Source organism: Halyomorpha halys, unplaced genomic scaffold (assembly GCF_000696795.3).
Source record: "Halyomorpha halys isolate HHAL.00 unplaced genomic scaffold, Hhal_1.1 Scaffold134.1, whole genome shotgun sequence".
Classification (NCBI taxonomy): Eukaryota; Metazoa; Arthropoda; class Insecta; order Hemiptera; family Pentatomidae; genus Halyomorpha; species Halyomorpha halys.
The window spans coordinates 443,855-466,347 of record NW_027107159.1 but is presented as its reverse complement, the minus strand read 5'-3'; the positions used below and the strand labels follow the sequence as shown (position 1 = coordinate 466,347).

The 22,493-nt window shown below is 31.8% G+C and overlaps 2 protein-coding genes across 2 annotated transcripts in view; both read right to left on the bottom strand.

Moving 5' to 3' along the window:
- LOC106678317 (protein takeout) overlaps nt 1–22,493 on the bottom strand; it is a 37,887-nt gene that overhangs the window by 7,530 nt on the left and 7,864 nt on the right. The window lies entirely within an intron of this gene.
- Nucleotides 8,493–9,932, bottom strand: LOC106678319 (notch homolog 2 N-terminal-like protein A). Its single transcript, XM_067045454.1, has 3 exons — nt 9,387–9,932; nt 9,004–9,312; nt 8,493–8,920 (listed from the first exon to the last, which is right to left on the bottom strand). The coding sequence occupies exons 1-3, from the start codon at nt 9,424–9,426 to the stop codon at nt 8,766–8,768; spliced, it is 504 nt and encodes a 167-aa protein (XP_066901555.1). The 5' UTR covers nt 9,427–9,932; the 3' UTR covers nt 8,493–8,765.

The following is a 22,493-nucleotide window of genomic DNA, read 5'->3' as shown; positions in this document are numbered from 1 at the left end:
ATTATTAAAATATTTTATGTAGTTTTATTATTTATCTGTTGTTATTTTTTTAATTTCTGTATTTTACTCTTGTTTATTTTTTACTACGATATTGACCTTACTTGACTATGTGCGATTCTCGGATTTCTAACAATATTGCTTAAAAGATTTTAAGAAAGTACGGAAATTCGCAAATCCTATTATTCTAGTTTTTTTTTAACTTTTAATGAAATAATACATTCTGCCAGGGCGATAGTTATTAGGGATGTAAGTACACATCATGTGACATATCATGTGTATATATTAACTAAAAATCATATCATGTGTACATATTAACTAGAAATAAAAAATAAACATATAATAGTAATAAAATAAATACAATGAAATAATTAATTATAAACAAAAATGGATAAAAATGAAATTATGTATCTATTATTCTACTAAAATCGCAAGTTAACCTCGAAGCAATTGTAAACTAATTTCTTCCAATGGGCTATGATGCAAAACTATTTGAAAATGAAAATATCAAAACATATAATACTTCCTATGATTAGTGTGTAGGCCTCATATAACAGATTTTTCAAAATGACTACCTTATATTTTTAGGTTTATAGCCCTTAACACTTAAAGTATTACTGATACCTGAAGTATGGAAATTAATGAAACTTAAAAGAGTAAATTGCGGTAATTTTGGTATATAACAAGTGTGTGTATGTATAGAGGGGTATATCATCATCATATAGTATCATCGAGCGAAAACACAAATCTATAAAAATCTTTTTTAAAGTAGAGTATATGTGATTTAAAAATATCTAAATCAATTATAAGATAAACAATGATCTCATTATCTGGTATTGTTTTCAAAGAAGATTTATAAAACAAAGAATTTAAAATAAAATCATTCCTGACAAAGCTTTATGCTGGTTTTGAATATTTTGAAATGACTCATGGTGTACATAACGATTACTAATTTTTATATTGACACTAATTTGTTACTACTTTTCGAAATAAGGTACCTTTTATTGTTAAATACTTTCATTTACTTTCTTCTGCCAATATATTACCACTCATTAAGTGATTAGTATACGAATACGTACGAAATGTTCGCCTGGGCCAACTATTTTGATTGAAATTCAACAAATACTAAAATAATTCAATTAAATAATATTTTTTTAATATGAATGTTTTCTGTATAATATTTCATTACATATGTCACTTTATGTAGATATAAATAATATCATGGGCACTTGTTCTCTGTGTTGTAGAGGCAGACGTTATGAAATAGATAAATGTTGCTGCATGTCGTAGAACGCACGTCATTCTGGAGTATTATCACTTTCAATATTCAAGTATGTAAATTTTTCTCAAGTATTAAATGATTTGTTTACTCAATTGACAGGAGGAAGAGGAGCCTGTTACATAAGGGAGAGAAAACTGCCCATGTGACGTAATGTGCCAGCGCTTAAGAAACTATGCTAGTCGGTCTAGGTCAGTTCCGATGCACCTACCTCTTTGGATCCCACTGTATCTGATCAGTTCTAACCTCTATGATTTGAGGCATTTTAATTTGATTTCGGTGGGTTATGATTAATGACCGGATTTTTGTGCAAAATCGTGTAGTAAAAACTATTATTAATAAACTTTATAGTTTAATTTATGATATTAATACATGCAAAGCTTACCTTGTTCGAATCAAATTCAACTCGCTATGTACTCTCGACATTTTCGTTACTTCCATAAAAAACTATTCTACTCAGATTAAAAGCTTAACAGTTTGTCTATAATTGAAGAGCTATGAGGAAGATATTTGTATTAGATAATTTCATAATCATAACATGACGACCGGAATTCAATTTTTCAAATTCTAAAATCTACCTCAATTTTATGTTTTAGAAAAAATATGTAAGGCACTATCTAGAAAGAATTATTTAAAAATATTCTTTCAAGAAAAATACCCTTTTAATTTTCTCTAAAATTTCACATTTTCAATTGTGTATTAACAACGATTGAATCGTATGAAGATTACCATTAACCAAAATGCTAAAAAATAATTAGTAAATGTAGAAAAAGTTTGGTTAAAAATGTATAGGTTCATATTGACCAGAACAATTCAATTTTTGTATTACTTTTATTTAAAGTGATGTACATAGGTATTATAATATAATAATACTAGCAGACCCGGCGATGCTTCGCTATTACTATATTTGAGGATGTATATAGATTAAATAAACATCTTTTATATATGTATATACATAAAGTGATATGACGGTAACTATGATAACATTCAGAGAACACACTGAAAGTAACAACGGGAACCAAATTATTATCGTTAATACTGGTTGTAATAATAGTTGATTTTTACTTATTATTTTAGACAATTTGATTATCTATGATATTGCCATACTTTTCTTGAAAAATGGTATTTCGTAGTTTGAGAGGACACTAAAAACGAATATGAAATGCTTTTTTCTACAAAAAAAATTTGTTAATATACTTTACCCCGAGGAACATTAGGTTTTTATGATTTTTGTAAGTACAATATAGTTTAATGGATTCAGTATATATTTTTTTATTCTTCTGAAAGAGACAAATCCATTGGTGTACAATAAACATTTAAAAAAGTATACTCTTTGAGCAATTAACCAAAACCTCTTAATTTTCTTTGGACTTGGAATCCGAGTTAAACACAATAAATTCTATAAGAAGCCTATTCTAGAGATTTTTTTAATAGTTTCCGAAACCATTGGTTAACAATATTCCGATAATACCGTTTAATCCTTTTTTTCCGATCCGCGTAAAACAGAAAAATTAAATGCACTAATAAATTAACAGCATCACATGAGGATAATAATTTAATGTCAACTTCAAAACTAGGACTACTGGGTCTTGCATCATGTCTGCAAGAAGACCCAGAGCGTGCTAGCAGCTTGGATAGGATAGCTTGAATCGTTTCAGGTTTGTCGTTTCACTACCTTACGCAATTTGTTCTGAAGCTGGCTCATTGAAGGCTCGTCAAATTTTTAGTCGTCTCTTTACGAACACAAAGCTCGACCTGTTAGGACAAGATGACCATTATATCACGAATCATTCCCAAGTATTATTTTTAATTACCGAGATTAGTTGATTATAAACATATAGCGAGTATTAGTCGATGTACGACACGTCCCAATCTCTCAAAAGGATATGGTAATAAAGTAATAATTAAATAAAATCGGTTTTTAGTTGCGTTGGTTTATTGTTATTTTATCTCACTTAATAGATGCCTCTAAAATCTCTATTCCGACAAAAAATGAAACCTCGTAGTTTTCCTATGAAGCCTATAGTTATGTTCATTTATCATGTTTTTTTCGGTAGTTATTCATAGAACTGTAGTAATCTCAAAATAAACTATTTATTGAAATTAATTTTAATGAGCAGTAGTATCCTTGATTCCTATTTCTCTCTGCACTTCCATTTCCTTATTTCGTAAGCGAAATCATTGTCCAGTTCCCAATCATTTTACCCACGTTTCTTCCTACAAGCCAAGGACTTGTTTGTTGAAGAAGATGTGTCTTGTGATGGTGGTAATGGATGGAATTCGCCCTTCAGTCAAACTAACTAATGTTTTTAGGTAATGAAGTCAATAATAAAGGTATTTTCGAATCTAAATAACTAATAGAAAACAAATTGTTTGCGCTGTTCCAGTCCTGGGTTTCTCTTCCTTCAAGGTCCTTTCTTGTAGAAAAATAAAAATTATGCCTCAATGTTCCTGGATCTTAACATTATTCCATTAGTAATAAGTAATATTAAAATCTGATATTTAATTTTAAAAAAAAAAATGAAAATTACTTTCAACATTTCATAAAAATGTACAGAATGTACGGAAAGATCAGGATGAACTATGTGACGTATAGATATCTACTAGCATTCAAATTAAGGCTAGGTTAATGTGGTATGAAGTAGTTTATCATATTTATCGTCGAAGGAATATTTATTGCAGACCAAACAATAAATCAATTAATTTTAGCAAATATCATGAAAACTACTATTCCGACGAAGATAAAGGTCATAAATTACTTTATAGTACATTAAACTAGCTTTAATTTGAATGCTAATAGACATCTATAGGTCACATAGTTCCTGAGATATAGATTTCTCAAAATAAATTCACTAACAACTAATCTTTTTGTACATTATTATGAAATGATGCTTTTTAAAAAGCTATATCATGAGAACCATTGAACGTAAAAAGCTCTATTAGAAATAATATTTCAGCAAATTTACTCTGCTTTAAATAATGTTCTCTTAGGTTTCTTATTGTTGTTGGTAGTTTTCGAATGAAAAATTAATTTTATTTTAACGTTCTGCCATATTGTATTCCCCTACTTATACTTGACAGACTCATTAATTTCGACTAGTAATTATACATTATTTTCATTAAAGTAATAAAAAATTGGGGTGAAGTAACAGCTTTTTTTCCACCGGGCTCTTGTAAAAGTATATATCTTGTATAAAGGGTGATGGAGTGTGTAAGTGGTGTGAACGATTTATCTCTAATGGTTTGAAGCACTTGATGCTCTAATGTTCCTTTCTGGAGAGCCACAGAGAAAAAGATACCTAATACATATATATAAGGATACCTACATACTTGTATAGATACTTATGTATAAAGATACCTACATACTTATATTGATACTTATATATAAAGATTCCTACATACTTATGTTGATACTTTTATATAAAAGATACCTACATACTTATATATAAAGATACCTACATACTTATATTGATACTTATATATAAAGATATCTACATACTTATATTGTTACTCATATATAAAGATACGTACATACTTATATTGATGCTACCACGGATGGGATTTATCATCGGAGAGTTTTTAAATTTTAAAACTATTAAACAATTAGTTTACACTACGATAATCAGACCAATTTGGACATATGGAATTGAGCTCTGGGGCTCCACCAAACCATCAAATTCCTCCCGCATCCAATCCTTACAATCCAAAATCCTACGTAAAATCCTTGATGCTCCTTATTACGTTACAAATAAACTCATTCACAAAGACCTTAACATCCCATTCGTTGCAGATTTGGCCCAAAACAGATATGCGTCTTTTCATTCCAAACTCCTTACCCATCCTAACCCATTAGTTCTTAATCTTTCATCCTTTACAATCACTGATAATCCTCCGAGGGGTCTGAAAAGAAGATGGCCACGGGATCTTCTAATTTAAATTAATGGTTGAAGTACCACCAATGGGTGGTTCCTTCCCAAGATTTTCAAGTGTAAATGAAAAATACAACATATTTACTTATTGTATTGATTACAGATGTAAATCGCATTGAATAAATAAATAAATGAAAAAAAAAACTATTAAACACTTGAACAATTTGTTTTACTTTCTTATGAGTGTGTTTGACTCCACAGCTGCAAATATTTAGTTTCAAAATAGTCATATATTTGGATGTGTGCGTTTATTTATACATAAAGATTAATACGGATCAACTTGGGTAGCTATAGAACATCATTATTGCTACCTAAAGAAATTTAAATTTTAGGAACTTACAATAGTATTATTTTAATTTATATTAAATTAATTATTGTTGGAAATTATACAATTTATTGTTATTATTTGTACAACATTATACATTTTAGCTATATAAGGTACTAAATTAAGAAGGTATTGTATACTTATGTATGTATGGATTTATTGAAGTATCTAGTTTAAGTTCGCACGTTGGTGTTAAAATTATTGTCGAAATACGGTATTTTAATATTAACTTATATTATATTGATATATACTAACACCAAATGAGCCAGACACTATGGCTACGTTTTAATATAAGGCAATAAATACACATACCTATCTATCTATTCATCCTCATATAAATGAAAAAAAAACTTTATCAGTTGTAGGTATTAGCGTTCTATAAGTGCAGTTTGATACATATCTACTTTTTGTATTCAAAACTAGAGTTAAACCCGGGAAGACCCTTCCAATATAGATATTGGAAGGGTCTTCCCGGGTTTAACCAGCTTTATTCAATAGAAATCTTTTTACCTCAGGATTATAGCAATCCGGTCCGGAAAATGTGGATCACCTTGCCTTTGGATGGTTATAACAAGGTCATATCATAATTAATCTTCCTGCCTTACATTAAAAAAATTGCTTCATTTCGTTAAGCATGGCTCTTACCAAGATAGGAATTCACTTTGAGCTCCTTTGAGGAAGAAACAAATCATTACAGTTAAAAGGTTTTAACAAATTAGACCTTCCTAACCTAAAAACATCAATTGAACCTGATAACTGCAAGGTTTTAGCACTTTTCCTTTGCAAAGGTATAGTATAAATATAACAGTTTTTCTAAAATTGGCGTTTTGCTCTTAATCATTTATTCAATGTTAAATTGATAAAGAATCAATTTGAAAATACTAAAATAATTTTATTTAGCTGATCATCCTGTCAGGGTGGTGGATCATGACCCTACTTTCCCTCAAAGTAAAACTGAAACCGCAAAACGCTACGCCCACGAAAGGTTTACCTTGAGGTTAATAGAATGTCTGCCATTGTAATAACTGAAACAGAAGGCAGCCAGTGATTGGCTCGTATTCCTAGTCCACGCCCCTGAAAGGCATATAAACTCCTTTGGCTTCACTTTTTCTGCCAGCTTACCCCATACTCCTTCCTCCAAGCATCCTGCTACCTAAAGGGTTCAAATATATGTTAAACGTAGATTAACATTAAATAATTTTTTTCTACTATTTTGTATCTTTATTGACCGCCACCCAGACTACTTCATAGATCAACTATTCTCTTTCAATAAAAAAATAACTATTTTAAAGACAATGGCGTAATGAAATAATTAATCAGACTGGTGAAAAGTAGAACGCACTGCCCATACGCGCGTCACTTTTAGCAGTTAACTTGTATTAGAATATTTTATTTAAGCGTTTGTCATGATTTTCCATCACCTTGTACAATATTATAGGCTACATCTTATTGTTTCTAAAATCTTTGGCATTCCGATGGTATATAATAAATCTATACTACCAATCTTATTTCAAGAATGGTGTTAATAACCTGGATATATTATTTTTCTCTTGTTTACTAAAGTTCATTATCCAATCGTTTCATGGTTTATATTTTTCATTACTAATAAAAATATGAAATGAGTTAATTATTTCAAATAAACAAAATTAAAGGTACTTTAGAGAAAGATTTATTAAAAATTCGGCATTTAAGTCCTATCACACTATTTAAGTCCTATCATACTATTTAAGTCCTATCACACAATTCAAGTCCTATCACACTATTCAAGTTCTATCACTCTATTTAAGTCCTATCATACTATTTAAGTCCTACAACACGATTTAAGTCCTATCATACTTATTCAATGATGTTAAAGTCTACCTGATATTAAAGACCTTTAATACTATAAAGCAGCACTAGCGGGTAGTCTATAAAGATTAAACTCAGTAAATCAATGTGCAATTAAGTAGCCCTTAATATCGACTAAGTCTTGTGCTTAAGGGAATGGTCTCAAAGGGCTAAAATACAAAATTTTAAAAAAAAATTTAGAGATGGATTTTTAATAATTTTAGATTTATTAGATTACTGATGTAATATATTAATTGTTTCAGAAAGGTTTATTTTATTATCAACACAAACTTCAATGATCCACTTTTACTCTCAACGTTTCATTTAAAAAAAACTCCAACGTTTCGCCCCTTATGCCATTTTCAAGGGCAACCTTAATCATTAATGTCATAATTCATTAATTTTTTTACAGGCTATTACCCTTGTTTTATATAAACTATATAATTTCAATTAATTAAATTAAATCTGTACCGCTACAACCCATGGAGGGTCAAGGGTTCAGTACTTTGTAAAGAAGTATTGTTACTAGACCAACGGTTGTGCAAGGATGTGATTTTGTCGGAACCACGCTCGACCGTCAGATTTTTACCCAATTAAGAGGCTGGGTGGACCCCAGGGAGGCTACAAGAACCCACAGGAGTAGACTCATGGCTATCGTGTGACAGAAAACAATTTTCAGCCCAGTCAGATTCTAAGTCGGATCCTTAGAGTTAGTAGGCATGCGCTTTATCCCGTGGCTACTGTGCTACATATAATTTTAATACAAACATTGTATTTCCTTAACCTTATTAACAGTATCAATATAACAATGTAACAATACTAATATAATAATTATCAATTCAATTGTGATAATTTATTTTATTAAGTACAATATAATTGTTACCGTTTATATTTCTTTTCAAGGACGCATTTATTAATATAGTTATTGAAAAGGGTGTCTTCTAGTAAGCTAGAAGTAGTAATAGTAGTAGTAAGCCTGTCGCTATATTCCAGAGTTATTTTTGTACCTTTTATTTGTCATTTGTTCATGTATGGCAATAAATGGACAATCTGATTTGATAAAAAAAGAAGATGGTTTGTTAGTTATTATTATTTTTTGATATTGATATTGAGGATCAGCTGAAAAAACAATTGATCATCTTTAATATTCTTTTATTGAAAAATGTAACACAAGTATTGATAAAATGACTTACATTGTACAATTGTGTATTGTATAGATCCTTAGGGACACTGAAGAGTCAGACTAATTACTCAACTATCATAGTTTTGACCTGCAGTTAGGTGGCAATCCAATGTAATTACTCAACTATAATAGTTTTGACCTGCAGTTAGGTGGCAATCCAATGTAATTACTCAACTATAATAGTTTTGACCTGCAGTTAGGTGGCAATCCAATGTAATTACTCAACTATAATAGTTTTGACCTGCAGTTAGGTGGCAATCCAATGTAATCCCGTAAGCAAGAGCATGATGGACTATACTTTACAAGCTTACACCGTGAGTGAGGGCCACATGGATTTGGTAAGCATGGATTTTGAGGTGGCAGCGGAGGGACAACTTCAGCTAAAATGTATGAATTTATGCGTGAATAATAAATAATTGTAATAAAATGAACTGATGTGACACTTGGGGTCATGGTAGCTTACATATTTTCTCACAAAGGACCAATGGATCTCCAGTAAACCCTAGGGGACAACTACAAACAGGGTTGTCCCGATTTTCTGCTTGGCATTTGGCTCCTTTTCCACAAGCATATGTACAAGGATGTACACATTTGTTATTATTGCAAGCTTCATCCCATGAACAGTCCGTGTTCTTAACACATTCGGGTCTGCAACTAGGTGGCGATCCTAGATATCCTTCTAAACACGAACATTTAGATTTTCCATCTTCGACATGGCATTGACTATAAGGTCCGCAAAATGAAGGTTGACAAGGTGTCGATCCGGGTGAATCTAAAATTTATTGTAAGTTAGGATTCGCCTGTAACAAATGAAAAACCATTCTCAGATACTGAACAATTACTAACCTGTAAACGGTACACAACGAGTGAATGGGTCACCAGACATCTCAGGGGGACAATAACATACTGGAGTATGTTCCGAAACATCACAAATTGCATCTTGCCCACATGTTCCAGGTACGCATATGTCTGTACACACATTTTCGGTACAAGATTTGTCTTCTGGACATTCTTCGTGTTCAAAGCATTCAGGCTCACATCCTGTATAAGGATCTCCTTTGTATTCTGGGAGACAAGAACAAACCCCCTCAGCACATTTGGCGTTAGGCCCACAGGGGGAAGGATTGCATGGACCAAGTGCTACCGGTTCTGGTCCTGTAAATTTAATTTATATTTGATGTGCATAATTCTGTTCTGCGGGTATGATATAATATTAAGCATTAAAAAATCATGAGTGAAAAATTTATCAGTGGCTAATACTTCACACTTTTCATTTTACCAACCATGGGGTCACGACAGCAGATGCCTATTTCTTATTTTGTCTGAATTAAAAATAACTTCATTAAAAAAAGGGTATATTCATTATTAGTCTTTTAATCAGAGTTATAAATTTAAAAATGCATTTATTTATTTTTATTCTGTCTCCGGTGTCATGGAAATAAATTCAAATTAAAATGAGAATGCATAACGATTTTAAAATATTTGTTATTCCTGCTTATACTATATTGAAAAAAAATACAATCTGAGCAACGAATAGTACAATTAAATGGACAGTTGTATAATTTATAAAATAGGGTTTTGTCTGCCGTTGGGCGGGTAGGGAGTCCCCCTCCAGTAAAATAATAAAATTTTATAGGAGTATAATTAAATAATTAAATTAAACTTTATCAGGTGAGGTGCAATTTACTGACAATTGGTCTAGCATAATGGACCACAAACATTACATTATTTTTTCAATTAGAAATGAATCCAAGCTTTTATAAACTTTTGATATATCTATCATATTGTATATTACATACTATCTGCTTAAGAAAGGATATGGAATGTTGTGTGATCGCAATATCTGAGTATAGTGCAACATCTGCATAAGAAAGGATATGGAATGTTGTGTGATCGCAATATTTGAATATAGTGCAACATCTGTTTAAGAAAAGATATGGAATGTTGTGTGATCCCAATATTTGAGTATAGGGCAACATCTGCTTAAGAAAGGATATAGAATGTTGTGTGAAAGTCTCATCGTTGTTTCACTCTCCAACATCTTTTTAAATACGATTCTTTATACAACATAATTGTTTTCCACTCTGTGTTTGGTGAGTTGTTATTTCATGTCACTAGTCAACAGATGCCTCTGAATTCTCAATTTCGACAAACAAGAGATCAGTAAATAGTTTTACCACTGGAACCTTCATTGACGTCACTTATTATTCAGTTACCATAGTTATTTATAACACTGTATATATCTTGTATCTGAACCATTTATTGTAATTAGTTTTAATCAACAATTCAGGTCTTAATTCTTACTTCTCTCCACACTTCCCTTTCCTCTATTTCAGATAATAAATCAATGAAGTTCAGTTCCTTATTATACCCACGTTTCTTCCTCTAGCCTATCAACTGGTTTGTTGAGAGAGATGAGCTTCGGGATAGTGGAAATGGTTGGAATTCGCCCTTCAGTCGAACTAATTAATGTTCGAGTGAGTTGTGCTTCGGTAAGGTAGCTATTCTTCGAATCTAAATAACTAATAGAAAACAGGTAGTTTGTGCTGATCCAGTCTCATGTTTTTCTTTCTTCAAGGTCGTTTATTGTAAAAAAAGGAGTATCCTTTAATGTTTCTGGTTCTCAAAATTATGTAACCTTTCTTTATTTATTAAAATTTACGATTGTAAAATAAAAAGTAATATTTAATTAGTGATAATTGATAATAATATTAGTAATAATATTACTAATAATAATATAACTAATAACAATATTATTAATAATATTACTAATAATAATATTAATAGTAAGTAATATTGAAATGTTTATTTAATTAATTAATTAAATAAACATCATAATTGCTGCTAAAGGAGCTACCTAGGAAACAATGAGTTAGGTGCTGTGCTATTTTCTCCTACTACCCGATTTCGAATCCGGCTGTGGCAGATAATTAGTTATCATGCTACTGTAGCTCCCGTTATCTACAGATTACCAACCTATTTTAACCACCACGAAAATAAAAGTCGATCCTCAGGCCGGATTCGAACTGGCGGCGCTGCAGTCGCGAACCAATCAAAGTTGGCGCTTAAACTTGCTGTGCTACGAACGACCATGTGTATTGGTAGCATTCATTACCATTAGACAAGGCTTTAATGATATTTAAAAATCATCAAACACTTCCAATCCTTTCATTGGACTCTTAAATTTTGGGATCTTAAATAGTGTATTTTCGTCGAAAACTTGAATTCGAAATTTTTATGATCACGGTATTTTCCCTAACTATATATTCCATTATATAGGTAAATGAAAGTAAATGGAATTATCCTTCTATAAGTTAGAGGTGTTGAATATATCTCTATTTGAATAAGACTTTCCGGATTTGCCCAGCTTCGTTAATTGAGAACCGCTAACCACTCTGGAATCCAAGCATCGAATTAGTATTACGTAAACCCGTCTCAGGAAGTGTGAACTACCTTGCCCTTCGAATGGCTAACAAACCATACCTGGGCAAGGTCGTGTGATGTTTAAAATAACATATATCATTTAAAAAATATATTATTTTTGAAAAATTGGATCTATATCTTCCTACACATTAGATTTGTTAGAAACAGACTTATACTTTTTTAAACGAAAACACAAATCATTAGGAGTATTCATGATCTTCAGTTTAACATGTTAAATTGAAAAACTCATGTTTAATGGAGAACTATTTCGTTCTTCCACCACGTTAAAACGATAAATGACAACAATAATAATGTAATGACCGTCGTCAGTTAGCTTATCTTTGTTCTCTTCCCCACAAGTTAGAATATCAACAAGGTACTCAGTAGCCAACTTTCACTTTTCATTCAATTTAGGTATGTTGTAATAAATTCCTTTAATCAAAACTTAGAAATAAACAATAACATGAAGTTTTGGAAGGAAAGGGTATAAAACAAGTTGCTTAAAAAATCCGCTAGGAGCTCATAGGCACTTAACATTTAACATGACTTTAAATAGAGCTGCTCACATTCCTATACTTATAACCGTCGAGATGGATTCGTTTCTTTCTGATTCTGCTTGTACAGAAGGTCTCGCCAATGAGTGTTCAGTTTATAAAGGTAAGGTAGTTGATAAGGAAGTTGATTAGATAGGATGAGACTAACGAGTAAAAACCGTTATTACATCTCAGAGGATGGTAACCTCGTTCCTCTGGGTACTATTCCGATAAACTCGAGGGAGGAATGCAGACCTGGAGGGTAGCTAGCCACCAGGTACTGCGTGAAGGTTCCTTGGTCCTACCGGGTATTATTCCTGCAGACACGAGGGAGGTATGCAAGCCTGGAGGGTAGCTAGTCGCCAGGTACTACCAGGTACTATTCCGATAAAGACGAAGTAGGTACATAAGCCCGGAGGGTACTTAGCCGCAGGAGCCTACGAAGGGATAACAGGTAGAGAAGAGAGATCATGTTAAGGGTAAACTAAAATTAGCATCTCTTTAGAAATCAGGATCAGCTATAAACTGAAACAATCTCAAGTTGAGGCTGTGGATCAGTGATCAATCAGGGATTCTTTAAGAGCCTTCTTTATAGGTCTAGTGCATACGGCAGTGACCGAGAAGCGATCTTATCTCCTTGAGGTAGTTTCGTTCGTAATTTTGGCAACGAAATCAGCTCTGTTAGAGCTCATATTTTAGAAAATTTACTCTACTTTAAATGATGTTCTATTAGGCTTTGTAGTGTTGTTGGTAGTTTTATAGATATGGAGCTCCGAATGAATTTTTTTCTTTTTAAGTTTTGAAATAACCGCCATTTTTTATTCACCCTGACTACACTTGGGAGACTCAACAATTTTGACCAGTAATTAGACTTAGTTTTCACTAAAGTAATGAAAAAATTGGCGTGAAATTACTGCCTTTTTTCCAACTGGGCTCTTGGTACTATGGGCAATTCCTGAGAGTTTAGACTCATTCGAAGAAATTTTGGAAAAAAATGGGTTATATTTGCGTAAAATATAACACCCACGGTTCTCGTAGTTGTACGTCTTATGGTTCCTGAGATTTTTCATAAATCAAAATTTTATGAATTTAATTTTTTGAATAGCTTAGAAACTCTACTAGCTTACTACTCCTACGAAGATAAACTACTTTATAGTGCATTAATCTAGGTTTAATTTGAGAATTTATTTGAGGTCAGTGGATAATGAATTTATTTTGAAAAAACCATTCGACGTACAGATGTCTATTAGCTTTACGTTGACAATCGGAAATGTTAACAAGATGCTTATGATGACAAGAAGTCATATGGATGACGCAAATATTTACATACTGTACACTACAGCTATACGTTCTAATGTCCCTTTCACTCGTATTAGCATAACCAGTTTTGCGAGCATAAGTGTACGTTGAGTCTCTTCAAGAAGGAATGAGTTCAGCGACATTTCAAAGATTCTATTTAACGCCATCCCTTTTACCGAAATAATTATAGTTAATATTCATAATGATTCGGAGGAAGGATCGGAAAAGAATTCAATAAAAAATAGTCCCTTCAAGTCTGCGAACAGGCGTACAAAATATGTGTCTTTTTAATAGAGATACTTAGTTCATCAGCTACATTCTCTTTGCATTAACCGCCTGTATAAAAGAAAACATATAACTAGGTCCTGAGAAAATAATTTTATATATTTATATTATTTTATTAAACCTCAACGAAGAATGATCACTGGCATTGTCAATGTAATTATAGCAATAAATTTACTTCAGCCATATCATAATAAGGATGATGTAAATAGTTATAAGTAAGTTCATTCTATTTAAACTGTTATATATTAGGAATAAAGAATTACTCTAATGACCAGGGGAAAATTCAAGAAAGAAGCTAAGAGATAATCGCAAACCTTTTCCAAAATTTAAAAATAAAAATAGAACTAGCAAAAGGCTGCTATAAATCAACTGTGAGAAATAGTTCGTTACAAAGGAAGGAGGGGCCAAATAATTGAAGTCAGCCCTGAAAGAATCACGTCCAATAAAAATAAAAAAGTACCGCCTTTAAAAAAAATGCTACCTCCAAAAGATTGCTTAAGGGAGACACGACTTCTGGGCTCTTCCCAATGATCTGCCATATTGAACATTAGAGAACAGACCTCCGACAGACACAAAACAGCAGAAAAATAGCGAAGTACATTCATAATCATATCATAATTGGTATTTGTTTGGACTATAAGTCTTAAAAAAACACTTAACTTGTTGAAGAGAAGAGATCGATTCGAAGGTTTAGTAGAGCCCAAATCCAAATACCGTACGTCCAGTTAGGCCTTATTTTTTTCATGTAGATCAGTCTTTTGTAATGAATTGGATGTTTATACTGTTTGTCTAGTAAGTGCTGTAATAATCGGACGAGCAGTTTCCTGTCTTGTGAGAGGATTCCAGGTTAGTGGTCTATCCAGATGTAGTCCAAGGTAGCGGATCTGATCGACAGGGGCAAGAGCAACATTATTAAAGGATACTGTAGGGCAGTCGGCTTTAAGACGGAGGGTAAAGATGATTTGATGGGATTTGTTGGGAGAGAGCTTAGGATGCAATTAAAGGGTTATTATTAACTGCGTCATCGGCATACGTGGTGAAGATAGTATTAGGATTGGTTGGAATGTCAGCTGTATTGACGGTGCAGAGGATGGCACCGAGGATTCTCCTTGAGGAACGCCACCAGACTGAGTGAAGACGGATGAATGGGAAACATTGTGGTTTACTTTTAATAATCTATCAGTGAGAAAGGAACGGATAATGAGAAAGTATGTTGGAGGTAGGATTTTACGGAGTTAGTGAAGCACTCCCATTAGCAGACTCGATCAAAAGCCTGTTCTACATCGAAAAAGACTCCTGCGTAGTTCATTCCGCGCTCCAAAGAAGACGAGACAACGTCGAGAAAAAGATGTTTGGATTTTAAAGTAAAATTATAATAATTTTTTTTTTTTACTGTTAAAGATTATTGTCATAATTAATGTTACACTTTAATTTTATATTAAGAGAGTTTTCAGAAATATTAATATTCATAGAAGGGTTTATTAAGAGTTGTCAATATAAAGATTCATATTAGATGTTATTTAATTTTTTTAAAAATTATTATTCTAGTTTCAAGCTGCAATTATCATACAAATTATATCATTTTAATTATATGTTCCATATTAATTTTTATAGTTTTTTATTGATTGCAGCAGCGCCCACTTTGAGTACCACTGATCTAAGAAAATGAAGTATCGATTTTTTTATTCATCAAGGACATTCTAATTGTTGAAAACATTCTAAACCTGGTGATGAAATATCGATACAGACCGATTCACTTTTAAAAAGTATTGATGAATAACCATGAATACAAAGTATTAAGTTGAAGTTTGCGTATCTACGTAAAAAGAAAATAAATCATTTGACTAAATAGTTATGTAAATATCGAGTCATATCAAGATCATTTCTTCGTTATCAGATATTCATTTGTAAAAACTTGTTACTTTATCAAAATGTTTCAGTAGAATACAAAGAAAATAAAAAACATGAAAGTGGCATGTGATCTGAGAGGTTTACATAAGTACATTTTCGTTATTTTATATATTCAAAAAAAAGCTAGAAATGCTATCAATATGACGCCATTTGGAGTTATATTGAAACAGGGTTTTCTTGGCTTTTGTCACCTGAAAATCCTATTTGAATTCGTCGCCGTCCATAGCCTTGTATTTCTGAACTATAATGTGACACTAAACTCATAAATAACAAAAAAAGTAATAATAATAATCTTTATTTATTCTGGGATTGATCCCTTTAAAATAATATACAGGCATCAAAATAACCCTTTAGTGCCTTAGAGTAAAGATGAAATTACAAAACGTCATATAATAAAATAAAACAATGAATTTGAAAAGATACAAATAAACAACAATAATTAACAGAATATATAAAGTAATGATAGAACAAAATCATAAAACATGAGATGACTGCTGATAATAAATAAAAAAAAAAATGATAAAAGATCAAATACAATTAATCTAAAATATAATAAATGAAAAGATACAATTTGTATTAATGCACATATTTACAATTATAAACGAAATCTAAGATTTAAAATAAAGAAAATATGTAAAACTTTTTTGAAACTTTCAATTATTAATCTTGCGGAATTGGGTGGACAGAAGGTAGTCGAAGATATGGGATTTAAAGATTGGAAGAGTATTAGATCTACGAATAAAGGAGGGAATAGAATTCCAAAGGGAAGAGGAACGGATGATGAAAGATCTACCAAAGGCAGCGGTTCGATTGGCAGTTAAATATAAGTCTGAAGGCCGTGAGCGGGTATTGCGGGAATACACTGAGGATTTAAATTGAAGGATATCAGAGATGTACGATGGACGGCGGGATTGGATAAATTGATAGAGGAAGGAAGCAAGAAAATATTTACGACGGAAGGAGGGGTAAAGCCACTTCAACTCTTCATAAAATCGGGTGACAGAGGCGTCATTGGGGACCCCAAAGATGAATCGTACAAAGCAATTATTTAACCGTAATACAAATTAATTCACGAAATTAAAATTATGGCAAAAAAAAAAAAAAAAGGATTTCATTTAATAATTATACATAACATTCACCGCTAAATTTAGTTGATAGTTTGTTGAGTTTTAGCACTCATCCTAAGCTCTTATGTTAAATGTGTATTCTATATGGAAACACCTTCAACAGGCCAAGACCCCACAAGATCCTTCAGTTTTGAGACTACGATCATGGAAGGCAGACTGTTCAGCACTGCGACCCAATCTTCCGATTTATTCTCCAACATTAAGACCATTACAATAATTCTTTTCACTAATATTGGCCCGATTGAGATTTAATTTTTTTCTCTCGCCTTCCACGATTTATTGTTAGTTTTATTTTTTTTGTTCTCAGTAAGAATTATGTTATATATGAAAAGTTAATGGTTTCAAGTACAAGACTCTCATTAAATCACCTTTACCTTCCGTCGTAAGCTTATGACTTCCTGCCCCACAGTATCCTTTAATAATTTACCACTGTCGAATAGATCCGCCATCTTGGACTACATCTGGACAAACGACTAACTTGGAATCCTCACACAAGACTGAAAATGTAGAATTACAGCACTTACTAGATAAATAGTCTAATTCCAATTCATTACAAAAGACTGATCTACATGACTGTAATCAGGCCGATCTGGACATACGGAGTTGATCTTTGGGGCTCCACTAAACCTTCGAATTTCTCTTGTATCCAAACGTTACAATGCAAAATCCTATATAAAATTTGTAACATTGCCACAAATAAAATATAAAGACCTCAATGTTCTATATGTATCCGATCTAGCCCGAACCAGATAATCAATCCTTCCATTATAAACTCCCTTAAAACCCAATTCCACTATTTTCTAACCATGCTTTCTCTTCCATTCCTGACAATCCTCCGAGGCGTCAGTAAAGAATATGGCTTAATGTTGAAATGTTATTATAGTGTACCAATGGGTAGTTTCTCTCCACGTCTGTTTCATACTATTGTAATCTAACATGTATATTTATGTAAATGCTGTTGAAAATATCAATAAATAAATAAAAATGAAGACTTTCAGTCAATTTCATCGAAATGGAGCCGTTTAAGTGCTACAGTCTAAAACAAGTGAAAACACACTTTTAATCCGTTGTGTTACTATAGATACGCTATATACTGTCCTATTTGGTACAATGGCATCAGAGACATAAATACTACAAAACAAAAAAAGAAACTGAAAAAAATGGCCCATTCGTTAAACGGATAATTCTGCCTTTTTATGATTATTTTTCATTTTAACCTTATTTTGTTGAAAGCTGCACATCTAAAATACATAATTTGGTTTGGGTTCATTAAGTATGTGGAACTGAACCACTGCCTACATCATCCTTTCTTCACCATCCCACTTTTCAATTCACGATATATGTTATCTAATATTTATATTATTATGAATTACATTTCTTACATCTCGAAAGTTTGTATCAGTGAATCCCCTAAGTACAGAGATATAGAAAACAATGACATAAGAACAAGAATAAATACCATAACAATTATTACTTTGTCGATACCTTCATTAAGTATAATAATTTAATATGAATCGATTTTGATTTAGAAGGAATATAGTTGACCGTATGAATTAGATTGTAGGAGGATTGTCCGGATGGCGGTCAATAAAGGTGTCAAAATAGTAAAACAGAATTATTTATCGTAAACTAACGTTTCGCCCCATTTTGCAGGGCTTCGTCAGGGCTAAATAAAAAACCAAGATACAAACAGTTTAGAATTAATAGAACATTAAAATAAAAAATATTTCCAAACAATTTTTATGTATATAAAGTGTATGGAAAAAACTAATAATAATAATAATATAAGGAAATATACATGTAACTGGACTGGAAACAAGTTACTAATAAATACTATAACTAATTTTAATGAGTAGTCTCCTACAATTTATTAGTCTAGATCTGTATTTAGAACTTCTATCACACCTGGTTATATTTATTAGTAACTTGTTTCCAGTCCACCTACATGTATATACTAACTTCCTTATATTGTTATAATTAGTTTTTTTTTTCATTCAACCCTATCAATTTTTTTAAGAGTTTTTAATTTTAATGTTCTGTTAATCATAAAATGTTTTTATCTTGTTTTTTCATTTAGCCCTGACGAAGCCCTGTAAAGTGGGGCGAAACGTTGGTTAACAATTAATAATTATCTTTTACTATTTTGACACCTTTATTGACCGCCACTCGGACTATCCTCCTACAATGAATCGATGAATCGATTTCATTTAAAAGACATTTTCTATCGCTAGGAAAATAGTTGCTTACTAAACAATAATGGTTAAGCGTGTAAAGTTAAGTAGACTAGAAATATACCGAGAATCCTGCATTGCGATACTAAAGCATTACAAAATCCTGCGATCATAACCAGTTTCGAAACATTGCAGGAAATTATAACCCTACATGACTGGACACATGTTGGGTCCGTTGCATCTCAGAATAGTTTAGTTAATGTTTAGAGATGTTGAAGAAGTTTATAGCTTTTTGTAAATATTACAGCCTTTATATATGTGAGTTTTAAAACTGGACGAGATTTTCTTCAGGAACACTACTAGTAACTTCTTCACCCTATGACCTTTTCTGAGCTCTACAGAAAACGGGTCTGACTTTCGCAGAGGATTCATTCGATTTAGCACTGATTCAAAGTTTATTCAAATGCTAAATGATATCATTGGAGGTGTCCAATGAGGTAAACTTCAATGCAGAAAGTAACTGAGAATCCATTCTTAAGGACCGTCCTAACTATTTTCGGTTTATAAATTACTATGATAAATCATATGACCGAGCGAAATAAAAATTTATATATTTTTTTATTGCTATTTATTATTAAAATATATAAAAGTAATTTTTTTAATTTATTTCTATTTACAACTGTATATTATAATACTTTTAGTAAATTTGATCTCAGTTAAAATGGAGTAATACAGACGTGTAGAGAAACTACCCATTGGTGACACTCTAATACAAGTAAATTTAATGATACAATGGCATGATACAGACATGTAGGGAATCAATAAACTGATAGAACTCCAATAACATTCCTAGAGATCTCGAGTCCATCTCCTTTCCAGACGCTTAGGATTATTACTAGGTAATGAACGAGAAGTCAGATTAGAAACAAGTTGGTTGGGCAGGTGGTTGCATTGCAAGGATGGGATACGAGAGGAATCCGATGGTTTAGTGGAGCCCCAGAGCTCAACTGTGTAAGTTCAGGTAGGCCATATAATTGAATCATTGTAGTCATATAAATGAATCTTTTGTGATTAGTTAGAAGTTTAAATTGTTTGTCTCCTGAGTATTGTAACAGACGGAATGGACGTACAGTTTTCTCCATTTTCAGTCTTGCCAGGGGATTCTAAGTTAGTCGTTTGTCCTACTACATCTGGACACAGAAACTACCCATTGATAGCACTCTAATAACATATATACATCAGAAGGTCTCGAGGGGCATATATGTTCGAAGAGTTGCTGAAAATTAAAATTAAATCGATTTTATTTTCATTTTCAGCACCTCCGAAAACATATATAGGGCCTCCAATATGTTAGAAATCCGAAATGTTAAATTAAATCGATATGCAGGCGCACGATCCTAATATCGATTATTTTTTTCATTTTCAGCTTCTCCGAAATCGTATGAAAAAACCCAATATGTTTGAGTAATCACTAAAAGGATTAAAGAATTAGTTCCTCCCAAAATTGGAGCTAATTTAGTTATGGATTGATTTAAATCTTAATTAAGCAACTAAATTAGTTGAAATGGACAAGTCTGACTATTATTTAGCTATTAGTTTGTCCAACTCTGCCCAGTAGAGTAGTTCACCCTGGAATCAAAAGAGTGTTGAGTGTTGTATGTCTTCTAATGCTGATCCTTGAGGTCCAGTTTTCGCTGAGCTCCACCTTCTTTTATAATGGCATTTAATGTAGTTAAAATAAAGGCTATTACGATAATGTCACTAATTTTTACATTTCTAAATTTGGTAAATGATATTTAAAGAAATATTTTAGCACAACTGAATTACAATGTTTTTTAGCTTAAGACTATCAGAAATATTTAGAAACGGAATTGGAAGCATTAGTGAGCCTTTTTAATATGGACTTTTCTCTCTCTCAAAAATGATACTGAATCTTTTCCACATGAACGAATAATTAATATCTGAGAAGAAGATGGTTAGGGATGCAGTCAGTGAATAACACAAATAAGAGAATTTGTTTAGTGCCAACGTTTCGTCCTGAAGCTCAAGCCTACATCAGGGCTAAGAGCAAAAAACAATAAATATACAAAAACAACTACAATAAATAAAAGGAATTACAGAACGATTATAAAATAAATAACATTATAGATACATAGATAGTTTTGAAAGGCAAGCATAGTCTAAATATTTTGTTTAGGAATCTTTAAGATAGTTGAATCGAGTAATGTTTAAAAAGCGCCTAAAATTGATAAATCCTGCCCTCCATGGTAGCCTTACTTATCTGACTTCTTAAACAGACAATTACAGTGAGTAGGTTGGTCAATGTACGACATGTTACAAACTCACAAGAGATCATAACACAAAAAAAAATACAATCCTTCCTCGCAGAACCCGCCCCTCTCAAACCCCCGGGGAGCGGCGGTCCTATATGACTTTTGAAATATTAGCTGAAAACGGGAAGTGGAAACTTTAAGATAGTTAAATCAAGAAATATTTTTAAAGCACCTGAAATTGAAAAACGGCATGAAATATGAATATTTTTTCTAAATATTATTAGAAGATAAAGCTATATGACAAAAATAATATTAAAATTAAATGAAAGAAAAAACAAATGAAAATCTAGTTACCAAATATATGTACAAAATGAAAATTATTTATAATAAAGTGATGAAAAAAATAGGAAATGGGTTTTATGTTCTTTATGAAGCATACATGTATCTTACAAACATACATACATAAATATATACATCCCCATAACGCCGTAATAGTCTAAACTTTAATATTTACATTTCACTTATGTCTATCATTTTTATGTGTTATTTTGGCACCGACCGATAGATGTCATCTGCATCTGGGTGGACCATATTGGATGTAATCTTTTAAATTAATAAAATAAAAATATGTATAAAGGTATATTTTCGTATATATTTTATTGTTTCTTCTTTGCTTTTACTACAAGTCTTTCATTACTACTTATGTATCTATAATATTAGTTATTTTATAATCATTCTATGATTCCCCGTGGTTGTTATCTTGTTTTTTGTTCGAAATTATTTTGCATATATAAATTCATCACTGACCGCACCCCCAATCATCTCCTCATATATAGGTTTTTTTTTTAAGCCCGATAGAACTTGAAATTGTAAAAAATAACACAAAAAATTAAATTGTAATCAAAATTTTTTTTTTATTCGAAAGATCAAT